At 35.4% G+C, this 13,711-nt stretch overlaps 2 protein-coding genes across 2 annotated transcripts in view; one reads left to right on the forward strand and one right to left on the reverse strand.

Moving 5' to 3' along the window:
* The window catches only part of SETDB2 (SET domain bifurcated histone lysine methyltransferase 2), a 93,310-nt gene that overhangs the window by 63,816 nt on the left and 15,783 nt on the right, over positions 1–13,711 (forward strand). Inside the window, exon 15 of the mRNA XM_044668944.1 lies at positions 4,911–5,026. Within this exon, the coding sequence (XP_044524879.1) occupies positions 4,911–5,026 (116 nt within the window). The remainder of the gene's footprint in view (positions 1–4,910; positions 5,027–13,711) is intronic.
* On the reverse strand, positions 6,658–10,681 carry LOC123240559 (C2 calcium-dependent domain-containing protein 6-like). The gene has a single exon (XM_044668238.1). It carries the CDS (start codon positions 10,323–10,325, stop codon positions 8,364–8,366), a length of 1,962 nt encoding a protein of 653 aa, XP_044524173.1. The 5' UTR covers positions 10,326–10,681; the 3' UTR covers positions 6,658–8,363.

Here is a 13,711-nt window from a genome sequence, read left to right on the forward strand (position 1 = left end):
TGTTTGTGGATGACACTATGATACCAATTTTTATAACATTCAATATATAATAAAATTGAACATAGCATAATATAATTGTATTATTATTTAGTATATTAAATATTGATTTATGATTATATTGTTTATGTTTGTTATATATTATGATATAATATATTAAATATTATATGTATCTACATATTTCAGGAATCTGGATTTATTCTGAGTGGATATTCTTTTGTTAAACCAAATTCTAATCCCAATAAGCCTTAGTAGAAAAAAAGATGAGACTAGGCTAGAAAGAACTATTCTAGACTGGAATAGTTGTTACAACTCATATGTAAGGGATGTAACATGAGTGGCTTACAAAGCATTCTGTGTAGGTGATTTCATTTCATAATCCAGTGAGGCAGGGAACATTGCACTATGTACACACACACATACACACACACACACACACACACACACACAAATTAAAAATATACATATATATATATAAATACACACACACACTGGCATTCCTTCCACTTTGTGACTTTCTTCACTGAATTTTAAATATATCTCAAGTCAGTCTAAGAAATTAAATGGGAATTTTGGGGGAGTTTGAAGAAGCTGTAGATGATATGCGGAGGTCAGAAAAAAGCTTAGAAACTCAGAAATGCCTAAAATCTAAGTAATAATATTATATAATATCAATATAGTTTATCTTTTAATAGTTAATTAATTAATAGATAATTAATCCAACAGTTAATTACTTAATTTGATTGTTAGATAATTAATTAATTGATTATAATTGATAGTAATAAATAATAATATAAATTATATATTTAATATATAATAAATATACACAATTTCTTTTTTTTAAGTTAAATTAAATAAAAAGTTAAAATCTGTAAAAAGAATGTGAAAACCAAAAAATTTTATACAGAATGTGATTGGAGGGGAAATACTTGGCATGGGGACCTACTGGAGAAGTCCAAATAAGAGTAGCTGATTGAGGAATGAACAGATGCCTTGTCTGGGCACCCTACTTAAATGGAGGTTCTCTCCACTTTCCCATCTAGGTAGAGGAGCCTGAGGGACAAAGGGCACCGAGGAGCCGTAAGCACCAGGGCTAGGGTGCTCTTTTCAGGGTGCTGAGGTTCCTGGGGATCATGATATCATAATGAAGAAGTCATGAAGTTACTTCTAGTGATAGATAGCTAGTAAATGGCAGAACTTGACTCCTGAAGTAGGGGACCATATTTTAAACTAATGTTCCTAGATCTTCATTTCTTCTTGGCATTGGCTAAATTCCTTCAAGTAGAGTCCAAAACAATTCTCATTTACACATACTATATTAAATAACCACTTGTTGCTGCATTAATGATCAATTGGAAGGCACTGTAAGACTTGTTTTTGTGGCCTTGTTTTTATTTAAAAAAAAAAAAAGGAGATGTATTGAACAGAAGTTAGACTCAAACAGACTCCCATATTTGTAGCCATTATCTTTCAGGGGGTGCATCTCATAGTTTAGGAAACGCTAGCCTACAGGATCAAATTCTTTAGCCTCATCAAAATCTGGGCCCATCAAGAAGGCCGTATCCATCAGTCTGCCCCAGAACACCAAGGCCAACCTCAAGTTGAGTTCATTGTGAAAGATGCAAAAAACCTTTGAAATCTTATAACAAAATGGAAATTGAAGGCAGAACCATCCAGAAGGAGCTGAAGGGGCAGAAGACAGTGAATGTAGCCCCGAGGAACCAGTCCTACAAAAACTTATTTGTCAAAGGACAAGACAGAAGAGACGAAGGAAGATACATTTCATGGCTCAGTGGGAGCCAGAATAGTCACAGACAGGGAGATGGGGTTAGCAAAAGGGTTCAGTTTTGTGGACTTCAAAAGGCCATGGAGGAAGGGGAGATTGACAATGACAAAGCCACTCTGAGCTGGGCCACGCTGTGGAGGCTTTGGGGAGCTCAGGAGGTGCCAGAGGAGCTTTGTGGGTAGAAGCCAAGGAGGAAACTTTGAAGGTTGGGGTGGTTTCTGAGGAAGAGAGGACAAGCCAGGAAGACCAAATTTGAATAGCTTCTCCCCATTCTCTTTTCCCTGGCCAGTTGAATGGACTCCGGGAGTTTTATCTTATCATCTAATCATCGGCAGAACCTTCAGAGGACGTTCCAAGACAAACATGCTATCTGGAAGAGGAAAAACCCAGTTGACGTTTCAAGGAGAAAGCATGTTGGTTTTGGATGGATGGGCCTTGCACATAAACTTTTTGCAAAGATGGGTTTTTGTCTATGAGTTATCTTAAGTTTATAATGTCATACTTATGAGAAAGAACGCTATCCACATTCAGAAGAACTGTGGGAGTAGAAACACAGAAGAAAAACTTGAATACATGGGTTTGTGGAGATATTATTGGGGATATAGACACTAAACAATCACCCCAGTGCAACTATCAATAATCTGGAAATAGATCTTGATCAATGATACATGTGAAACCCAGTGGAATTGCTCATGGGCTACGGGGAGGAGAAGGGGGGGTTTGGGGGAGAGGGAAAGAACATGAATCATGTAACCATGGAAAAATATTCTAAATTTAAAAAATAATTAAATTAGAAAAATTTAAAAAAAGTTTATAATGTTGTCATGCCCTATGTACAAAAACATTTTTTCCCCTTACAAAAAAATAATAAAAAAAAAAAATCTGGGACCATTCTACTTGTCTCTTACACCAAATCCAAGAACTCTGCCTCACCTAGATTGATCTAATACTCACAGTTCCTGTTTCTGCTGTTCCTCATGTACCTTCCCACCTTCTCTCCATTGATCCACTAGTCTTTTGTAGAGCTAAGAAGATCTTCCTCCGATCACCCCAGGACACAGTGATCTTTTCTTCCAAATATAGAATCCTTTCTATATATGTGATAATGATTTGGAAAGTAATCTTGTACTTATTGCCCTATCACATTTTTTTTTCCGCATCACTAAACTCTGATATACCCTTACATTTTCTATTCATTTAATTTCCTTCAGGACAAGATCTATGCCCTCAGATAGCACAGGTGCTTCTATGCAGAAGTCATTCATTCATTCATTGTATGTGCACCTCCAGATCCTACCACGAAAATTGAGGCTCAGAGAACTTGGTGTACTTGCTTAATTTTTCAGCACATTAAAGACTTGTTCATTGATTTATTAGATATTAATTGACTGAAATGAATGAGAAATAGAATGTAAACTCCAATAGGATGTTAGCTCTCTGTGAGGACTTTTTTTTTTGTCTCTCTGATTGAATTGGGGCTTATTTATTCCTGAAAGTTTTTTCACTATTTTTTTGCTTCCTACTAATTATTCCCAGTAGGGTTTAAATAGTCTAATAAAGTAGAATTGATTTTAAAAAATAGCAAAGCTCAGGACAAGGAAATAATTGCTAGTTCTAAATGTAACTTTTGAGAGTTATATAACAAGATCCCCAATAATTTAAAAGAAAATGTCAAGTTTTTAGTGTCAAAAAGGATTTTAAGGCCACAATCAACAAACTGACCTAAACCATTTCTTAAGCATAAAGCCTTTATAATTACATAGTATAAAAAATACTTATTTCAAAAACAACCTTGAAAATTAAAAATCAAAACTATTTCCTAGTATAAACCACATTCCTCTGGCTTAATGGAGATTGAGAAAATATTATTTTACCCGACAGAGAGGACATAATTTTGCTTAACACAGATGTCCACAGGCTCAGGGAATGGTAAGGGAGAGAGGCTTTGTGACTTGAGAAGTTTACCTTGCTCTGACACTCTAACCTCAGGATATTTAGAATTTCTGTCCCCTCTTTTTTTTTATTCTTTCTTTCCTTTTTATCTGATCTCTCTCTCCCTTCCCTTCTTTTCCATTCCCTTTGTTTTTTTCCCTCCTCTTATCCTTTACTCTTTCTACTTTCTTCTCTAAGTTATCATTTAGCATTAAAATATTTATTAAATGAAATTTTATTCTTAATTTTTTGAAGCAGGGATGCATTGAACATTTTCTAGTTTTCACATATTTTTAAAAATCAAATAATTTACCCAGTTTATTTTCTCCTTTGTAGGATTCTTGACTGAAATGCAGGAGTATTTTGGCAGAAGGGACAGTTTACTTTGGGAAAGAGGAAGAAATGATGATATAGTTACAAGAAAAATTTTAAAAGAAAATAATTTCCTACTGTAATACTTAGAAATTAGTTTGGAAATATATTAGTTAATAAAAAATTGTGGTTGTTGCTTATAAAATAATTAATCCTTAAGTCACAAGGATGATAGTAGCTTTTAACAGTTTAATTTTATTATAAAAGAAATAAGGAGGGAAGGAAATGGAAAAATATTTCCTCCTAGCCTACTGTAATATTTAGAAATTGGTTTCAAAATATATTAGTTAATAAAAAATTGTTGTGGTTGCCATTTATAAAATAATTAACCCTTAAGTCACAAGGATGATAGTAGCTTTTAACAATTTAATTTTATTATAAAAGAAATGAGGGAAGGAAATGGAAAAATATTTCCTCCTAGCCTACCACCCTAATCTTACTAGCCCACAAGAGTGTCTTTCACCTGAACCACCAACGCCAAATCGCAGAAAGACCCTCAGCCAAAGATCTCCGGAGTTAAAGAACTCCAGAGAAGAGCCCAATCTCCTCTACAGTCTCATTTTTTTATAGTCCTCTTTCTCCACCTCACTTCCTTTCCCTGTGTGCTGATCTAACTCATCTCAGGAACCAAAGTCTCTGTTTGGAGGGTTCCAGCCACACTAACCGGCTGGCTCTGAGCAGCAGAAAGTTTATGACCCTGGGAGGAAGGGGTTCCCTTTACACACGACTTCTTGCTTAAATGGATTTCTGCTTTTCCAGAGGAAGCAGTTAATAAATGCTGGTTGACTGGCTTAACTTTCCTAACCAGTTATGTTAATTACAGGGATCTTCCAGGAAAGGATGGTAAAAATAACTTGTGATCTCTGTCCACAAGATGATGAACGTGGTGTACTGTACGTCTCACAGGATCTTGAATGTGTAGCACATCAAAATTGTTTGGTAAGTTTTCTGAATGAGTACTAATAATTTTAGGGGGAGAGACAACACTAAAATGGTTGAATGCCACTTTAGTTACTAAGAAAATACTTTAGATGCTTTATCCTAATAGCCTGCCATTTTTGATAACACTTACCTTCTGTCTTAGAATTGAAGGGCTAAGCAACTGGGGTGAAGTGACTTGCCCAGGGTCACACAGGTAGGAAGTGTTTGAAGCTAGATTTGAACCTGTTTATCTTTTTTAATAGCCCTTTTATACATTCATCTCACATATCAAGCCTTCTCATGTCCCTTTCCCAATTCTACATTTCTAACATGAAACAACCATGATGTCCAACTTCTTGTCTTACTTGGCAATACACTGGCATTTGCCTACCTACAAGAGAAAGCACATCTTTCCATTGCCTTGATTCTTCAGAGGATACATTTTGATATGAGAAAAAAATAGAAACTTTAATAAACTTGCTCACAAAACTGGTTTATCTGATAACAATGGACAGAATGCTGGACCTGGAATTAGGAAAAATTCAGTTCAAATGTGGCCTGAGACACTTGCTGTGTAACCACTGACAAGTCATTTAACATCTGTTTGACTCAAATTTCTTCCACTGTGCAATGGAGATGATAGCAGCAGAAGCTTATTGTATCAAGTCAGATATTTGTAAAAAAAAAAAGCTTAGCCAGCACGCAGCTGGCACAATAGTTATTCCATTCCATTCCTCCCCCTTTTCCAACGATTTTTTTTGCATGCTTACAGAATTTTGCTGCTGTTACTGTTTTTTAGCGTAGCCTGAAAATCGTTCCAATTCTGCTCTCTTTGCTTTGAGTAATTTCATCGTAGGCTTTCAATACTTTTGTCATAGTGTGCAGTACTATAATAATATTCCTTGACACAGATTACTTAACTCCTCAATCATTGGACATCGTGGTTGTTTCCGACTTTTTCCTATTTCAGATAAAACTGATTTTTTGGGGGTACAGAGAGTTCTTTTTGTTCCTTTACCACCATCTGCAGGATATGATTTGTGTAGGACTTTCTCTGATCAGACTGCTGTGGTATTGTGGAAAGAGCAACTGGCTAGGCTTGTATCCAAGTTGTCCAGTTTGTGAGTTATCTGACCTTGAATGAGTCATTTACCCTCTTGGGGTCTTATTTATCTTCTGTAAAATGAAGGGTTTGACTAGTTTTTCTGAAAAATCCTTTTCAACTCTATCTTTTCATCCTGTTTTCCAAAAAGACTTTTCCAATTTTTAATTCTACCAGGAATGTGAATACTTCAAAGTTGTAATAATAACATTAATAGCTAATATTTACAAAGAGCTTTAAGGTTTTCAAAGGGCTTCAGCTTCATTATCTGTCAAATGGGAAAAATGCCTTTAAAAATCAACAAGTCTTACATCAAGTGAGATAATGTACATAAAGCACTTTACACACCTTAAAGTACTATGTAAATGTCATTATTTCATTTGTCCCCCACAATAACTTTTTTTTAAACCCTTAGGTATTGGCTCCAAGGCAGAAGAGTGGCAAGGGCTAGGCAGTGGGGGTTAAGTGACTTGCCTAGGGTCGCCCTGCTAGGAAGTGTCTGAGGGCGATTTGAACCTCTCATCTCTAGGCCTGGCTCTCAATCCACTGAGCCACCTAACTGCCTGGGCCCCCATGACATTGCGGTAGGAGCTATTCATTTTCTCATCTTACAGATGAAAAAGCTGAGACTTATAGAGCATAATTAATTTGCTTCTGATAACTAGCTTTTGATAGGTAGTGTCAAAACCAGAATCTGAACCCAGGCATTTCCCAATTTCAAGTCTGTAGTCTTTCCATTATACTCCCTTGCTACTGGCATTTGTACTTTTTGAAGTTTTTCAAAGGGACCACTGATAATTAAACATTGAAACTGAAAAAATTTCCTCAATGTAACCATTTGTTAAATTGTTATAAGGAAGTAAAGAACCTTATTTACTATTTAAATTCTTAAACTCAAACACTAAGCAGTCACTATGTTTTATGCTAATATATTTCTCTAAAATTAGACATGCTAGTCCTCCTGGCAAAGATTACTTTTTTGGGATCTATTTTTTCTCTTGCTTTTCCTTTTCCTTTTCTTGAAAATTATCAACTTTCCAAGTAATTTAGCCAACAGTGTATTTTTACTTATTCATGGACATGCTTAGTGTACAATAGTAATATCTGGTAAATATATTCCAAATAAATATTTAACTCTCAGTATGTTTTCTAGTCATTTCCAAAGATTCTTTAGAGATCCTAGTCTTTTTATAAAAATTAATTGAAGTCAATTTGCTCTTTAATATTCTCTATCTTTCAAACAAAATTCTTGTATTTGTTAAACTGATTCTGGTATTCAATGTCCATTTTCTTTGAAAATATGCTTATATAGGTAATATATGATATACTCTTACTCTGATTTTTTCAATTATTTCTGGTTTTTAGAGAACCAATCTCATGAAACTTTGATTTGTAAATCTACTTGTATATCTCATTACTAAGGATTGTTCCTTTGGCCTCCTTTTTTTAAAGTTTAATGATGATGTACCTTATTTCTCATTGTTGGAATCTCCAGATTATTTCTATTTAACACTTTTCACTTTTTAAAACTAATTTAGACTTTTAAAAAAATAGTTGATTTCATTGTAGTTATCAGATTTTTAAACTCCATTTACCCCCCAGGATCCCAATAATTCTTATGCTTCCTTTTTTTTTCTGTGTGTCCTCTAAATCATTCACTTTCATTTACATTGCATTGTTTCCCAATTATTTTCTGAGCTTGTTTTTCCTTTTTTTAATGCATTATAAATGTTTATTTCCTATTTCAGTGAAATGATGACTCCAACAAGGTGACATTTTGTAGTAAGCAGCTAAATAAAAAAAGGACTGATCTATACACATTTATTAATAGGAGATTCATGATGTATTTAATAATCATCCTTATACTTGCATTTCACATATGAACTATTTAACAACTGTAGAATATCACAAATGTTGAATATCACAAATGATTTAAGCCTTTTTTTTTTTTTTCTAGATCTTTTAGGTCTTTTTTCTGATTATATTCCTCTAGACCTGGGTTTGTAACCTTTACATGAAATAAATCTGTTGAAACCATCCAGGGCCTGTAAATATCCCAAAGTTTTCTTTCAATAGTTTGTTAAACTCTGGAACAGTATTTAGTCTTGCAAGGTTTTTTAAATGGGTATTGGTTATCTCCTGGGCTTCTTCCCAAATCAAACCTTGCTCTTGCTTTTGCTTTTTTGGAGATGCTTCAATAAGGTCAAATGTAAGTCTTCTTTTTTTAATTATCTGAAGAGTCCTGACTGGTGTCTACTGGTTGCTCCTCCAAGTCTCAATTCCCTGGGCTCTGGGATACTTGGTGCCCTCTGGGGCTTGCTCACTCTCTTCTTCATCTTCATTCTTCTCACCTACCCCTTGTTTGTGCTTTTCCTCTCCCCCATTCCGGTCTTTAACTTCATTCAAGCTAGTGTTTTCTTCAATCTCATCTTTGTTTAAGGCTGGACTTGAAAGTAATACCGTAGTTTCATTCAAAATATTAAAGGAAACATGTCGAGGAAGAGGCACCTTTGAGATTGTTTCAGTGTCTTCTTTTAGAATCTGCAGAAATTCGGAGCCTTTTTTGCTTTCTTGCTTTACACTTTGCCTTTTGGTTTCTAATCCAAATTCATCTGTGCTCCTCTTTCTTCTATCTCGGTTCAAGCTGCTACTTTTCAACTTTGTTTCTGATTGAATTGAAGCCATTTTTTCTGGGCTTGCCTGGCTCTGTTTTGGCTTTACTTCTGATGAAGATGAGTCTGGGATCTGTCTTCCTGATGTTTCTCCTTCAGGCTCATTGTTTTCACCTATTAGTTCGTCACTTCTTTCTATAGATTCTACACAAACATCTTTCCCTTTTAATGAAACTAGAGGTAAAGGGAAACTTTCCCCAGGAGGATGGCTTCCACTTTTGGTTTCAGCATTGTCTTGAACAAGCAAACTCGAATCTGGAGAATCTGTTCTCATTTCTCCCATTCGGAGGCTCTTCTTAACTTCGGGTGTTTTGACAGGCAATTCAGATGGAAACGATATGTCCTCCTGCTTTTGAACCGAGTATTCTGGTGGCTGAAAAAGATTTGCTAGGAACTGAGACTCCCGCTGCTTTAGAAGCACGTCATTATTGCTGTTACTATCTCTTAAGCCAGGAAAGTCTTTTGGTGACGCTTTCATGCGAAGAATCTGATCTAAATATTCAGATTTTTCTTCCCACGTTTTCAGATTTCTATATTCTTTTTTCATTCTGTCAAGTCTGTCCCGAGGTTGTTTCTGAAGTTTTTCAAGTCGCACTGGAAAAGATGGGATTTGATTTTGTGGCGTCCCAACAGTAACGTTCAAATCTGGAGACAGGAATGCCGGATATTCTATTCGTTGTGGTGTGATAACATTTGTCAGAGGGTCTGTTCTTTCTAAGGGTGGGGGAACGTGCATAAACATAGATGGCTGAATCAACTTCTGAAGTGGTTTTAACTGATGTGAGAAGCCAAAACCAAAGTTTCCATAGGAAAACATAAACTCCACTTCAAGTTTGCAGACAACCAGATTTCTAATCTTCATAAAAACTTCTTCTGTGAAGCATCCTTTCTGAATGACTTCATAAAGATGTAAGCTAAAACTTCCCAACAGCACAGGGTATGCTTCCAAATCATCAAACTCCATTAGCTCCAAATAAATCATATTCCGTTCATCATCTTGACGTCTTGGAACCTGTATAGAAAAATATTTTACCTCTTCAAACCTAATTCCCGGTTTCCTCTCACTGTTCTTTAAATTCAAGGAATGAGCTTTAGTACATTTCATGATCTTGTTTACAGTGATTCGAATAAACAAATTTGAGTGATATTTTAAGTTGATCCTGGGTGAAAAATGTCTGCACTTTTTTATATGAACCCCCAGGCAGCCAACCACGTCTCCAAATGGAACCAAAGGTGGCATGTCTTGTACTTCATTCACTTCATTATTCTCACTACCTTTAAGAATTTTTCTCAGCATGTTCAGCAGCTTTCGACCAGTCCCCTCCTTGTTCCCTTCCCTAGTTGACTGGGTCCCCGCCGATGGCGACAATTGCGGAAAGGTGGAAGTCTGAGACGGGTTGTCTAAGCCTGTTGCTTCATCCTCACTGTCGTCAACTCTAATGTGGCTCTTGGGAAATAAAGGGGCCTTGAGTACCGAATGGACGTTGGTTCGCTGAGATTGACTAAGCTCCGAAACCTTTTTTTCCATCTGGCTTGGGTCCATCCCGTCCCCCAACCCGGGACCTTCAACCGACTGCCGTAGCTCGGGCCACCCTATAGTACTGAGCTCGCGCTAGGGATTATGGGAGAGCGAGGAGTTCGCATCGCGCCTTCATTTTCTTTTCAACTGCGGTATCGATCATTCCGCACTGCACTTCTTCCTCTTGGTTTTAGGCTCATTCGTTACTATCTTCAAACTGCCTGTGCTACTTTCCATTTTGGTAAATTTAGCCGTTATTTTCTCCCAAGACTTGTCTCAAGACATTCAAATTAGGATTCAATTCTTTCAAGGTATGTGTTCAACTTTTTTACTACTGCTGCAAAAATCAGTTTTTCTTTTAACCCTTACCTTCCGTCTTGGCGTCAATATTGTGTATTGGTTCCAAGGCAGAAGAGTGGTAAGGGGTCAAGTGACTTGCCCAGGGTCACACAGCTGGGAAGTGTCTGAGGTCAGATTTGAACCTAGAGCTGCCCCTAGTTTTTCTTATAATTCCTTGATAATCTCGTGTGATCTGCTTGAGCCTAATCCCCGGGATGCCATGAGTTGTTTTTTTACGTTTGCATAACTAATTCTGCTATTGGGGAGCCCATATTTTTTTAACCTCATATATTTGTTATATATTTTGTTACATATTTCTTGTCTTACTCCAAAAGTTATATATATATATATATATATATATAATTTTATTTTATTTTTTTATTTTTTTGGTCGTATTGGAGCTCTTCTACAGTTTGCTTATTGCCCTTTTGGTGACTTTAACTTCCTTATGATGATTTCAAGTAGTTTTGTTTCTCCTTGGTTTTTCTATTATTTTTAAAATCCTCATTATTATTTTCAGGAGTATGATGAGGAGCAGAGTTCCTTTGACATCTCTTACTGTATGTCTTTGAGGAGGTTTACTGCCTCTATTTTCTTAACATATTTTATGTTTTCAATATAGGTCCCCTGGGAATCACCTGGCTACTTAATTTTTAATCTTATAACCTGTTAATACACAGGGAAAGAATTATGATGAAGAAATATATATATATATATATACATATATAAATTTTAGCATTCATTTTTTAAAATTTGGTGTTCCAAATACTCTCTCCCCATCCCCTTATTTTAGAAGACAAGCAGTTTGATATAGATTATACATGTGTGGTCATGCAAAAAACATTTTCATATTAGTCATGTGAAAGAAAACAAAGATAAAAAAAAAAAAACCCAATCCTCCCAAACCTCAACAAGAAAAATAAAGTTTATTTAAAAAAGCTTCAATCTGTATACAGACTCCATCTCTAGAGTGGATAGTATTTTTCATCATGAGTCTTTTAAAATTGTCTTAAATCATTGTCTTGCCGAGAATAACTAAGTCATTCACAGTTGGTCATCGTACAATATTGCTGTTTCTGTGTATGATGTTTTCCTCCTTCTGTTCACTTCACTTTGCATGTAAGCTTTGATGAAAAAACTTTCAGACACAGAATGGCTATGAATAAGGAGTCTGTGAAACAGGCTGGAGATTTTTTTTTAATGGTGATGCATAAATAAATGGAAATTAATTGGTTTTTTAGCATCTTTTTTTTCAAAAAGAGGAAAATGTAAAATGTATTCATCTAGGCTTAAAATAAAAATATACTTGTGTTCAACTATAGCCAGCTAAGGAAGGAAAAAACTGAGATGGACATCCAGAGAAAGAGAAAGACTTAAAAGGAATCAAATATGGAAATAGAGAAGAATAGATATGTTAAATAAAAGAGAAAGAGATGGAAATACATAGACACAAAGAAAAGTGAGGTGGCAGGTAGAGATATATGAAAAAATTGGAGAAAAAAAGACCCAAGGGACATACTAAATGTGTTCTTTCAGGGGGAAAAGCTCTTTAATATTGAGCAAATACTGCCAGAATTCATATATAAAAGGTATCTTAATTTGTTTCTAATGTTTGGAAGCACTAATATGTATGAAATTTTCTTTTAACCTTTTCTGTTTTAGGAAGCAAGAAATGTACCTCATTTTTGACAAAGAAGGTCTATTTTCATAAATGGGACATCAAGCTTCTCATTGTTTAGGATAGGGGTCAGCAACGTATGTCTCTCGAGCCATATCTGGCTCTTTTGAGGGTTCAAGTTCAAGTAACTTGTCCTTCAGCAGCCCCTGCCCTATTTTCTAAGCTTCATTTTTAAAATGTGTTTTTAAAATTAATTTTAAAATGATTTTTTTCTTCCATCCAACTCCAACATAGAAAAGGGAAAAGAAATATAAGATTTTTGTTAAAAATAAACAAAACTAATTCCTCAATCCATTATGTACTGCATTCAGATTCCAGCAGCATTTTTTATCATGAGTTCTTTGGAATTGTCTTGAATCATTATATTATTGAAAATATCTGTCATTCACAGTTGATCATCATACAGTGTTGCTGTTACAATATTCACTTCACTTTACATCAGTTCATGTAAGTCTACCCAGGTTTTTCTGAAAGCATCCTGTTCATCATTTCTTATAGTTCAGTAGTATTCCATCACAATTATACACCACTTGTTCAACCATTCCATGGGCATCTCTTCAATTTCCAATTCTTTGTCACCACGAAAAAGAGCTGCTATAAATATTTTTGTACATATAGGTCCATTCCCATGGAAAAAAACTCTTTAGGATATGGATCTAATAGTGGTATTGCTAAGTCAAAGAGTATGCACAGTTTTATAGCCCTTTGAGCATAGTTCCACATTGCTCTCCAGAATGCTTGAATCAGTTCGCAACTCCACCAACAATGCATCAGTATGGGGGTAGCTAGGTGGCTCAGTGAATTGAAAGCCAGACCCTGGGCAGCTTACTTAACTTCCATTGCCTAGCCTTTACTGCTTTTCAACTTTAGAACCAATATATAGTATTGGTTCAAGACAGAAGGTAAAGGACTTTTTAAAAAATGCATTATTGTCCCAATATTCACACATTATCTCTAATATTCATCATTTTCTGTCATGTTAGCCAATCCAGTAGATGTGAAGTGATTTCTTAGAGTTGTTTTAATTGGTTTTTTTTTCTAAATCAGTTATTATTTAGAGCATTTTTTCTGATAACTATCAGTTGATTTGATTACTTCATCTGAAAACTGCCTGTTCACATCCTTTGGCCATTTAGCAATTGGTGAATGATTTATAATCTTACAAATTTGACACCGTTCTCTATAAATTTGAGAAATGTGACTTTTATTAGAGACACTTGCTGTGAAATTTTAAGTTTGATTACTGTGTATTTCCCTCCATCCTATTTCCTCTCTGTTTATCCTATTCTTTTTCTCTTTTTACCCTGTCCATCCTTGAAAGTGTTTTGCTTCTCACTACTGCCTCCCCCAATACACTTCTATCAGCACCCCTTCACCTTTTTCTTATCCCATT

The sequence above is a fragment of the Gracilinanus agilis genome, chromosome 3, assembly GCF_016433145.1.
Source record: "Gracilinanus agilis isolate LMUSP501 chromosome 3, AgileGrace, whole genome shotgun sequence".
Classification (NCBI taxonomy): Eukaryota; Metazoa; Chordata; class Mammalia; order Didelphimorphia; family Didelphidae; genus Gracilinanus; species Gracilinanus agilis.

What these genes read in the sequence shown, in the direction of transcription:
- LOC123240559 (XM_044668238.1), bottom strand. Translation starts at nt 10,325, where the DNA reads ATGGACCCAAGCCAGATGGAAAAAAAGGTTTCGGAGCTTAGTCAATCT.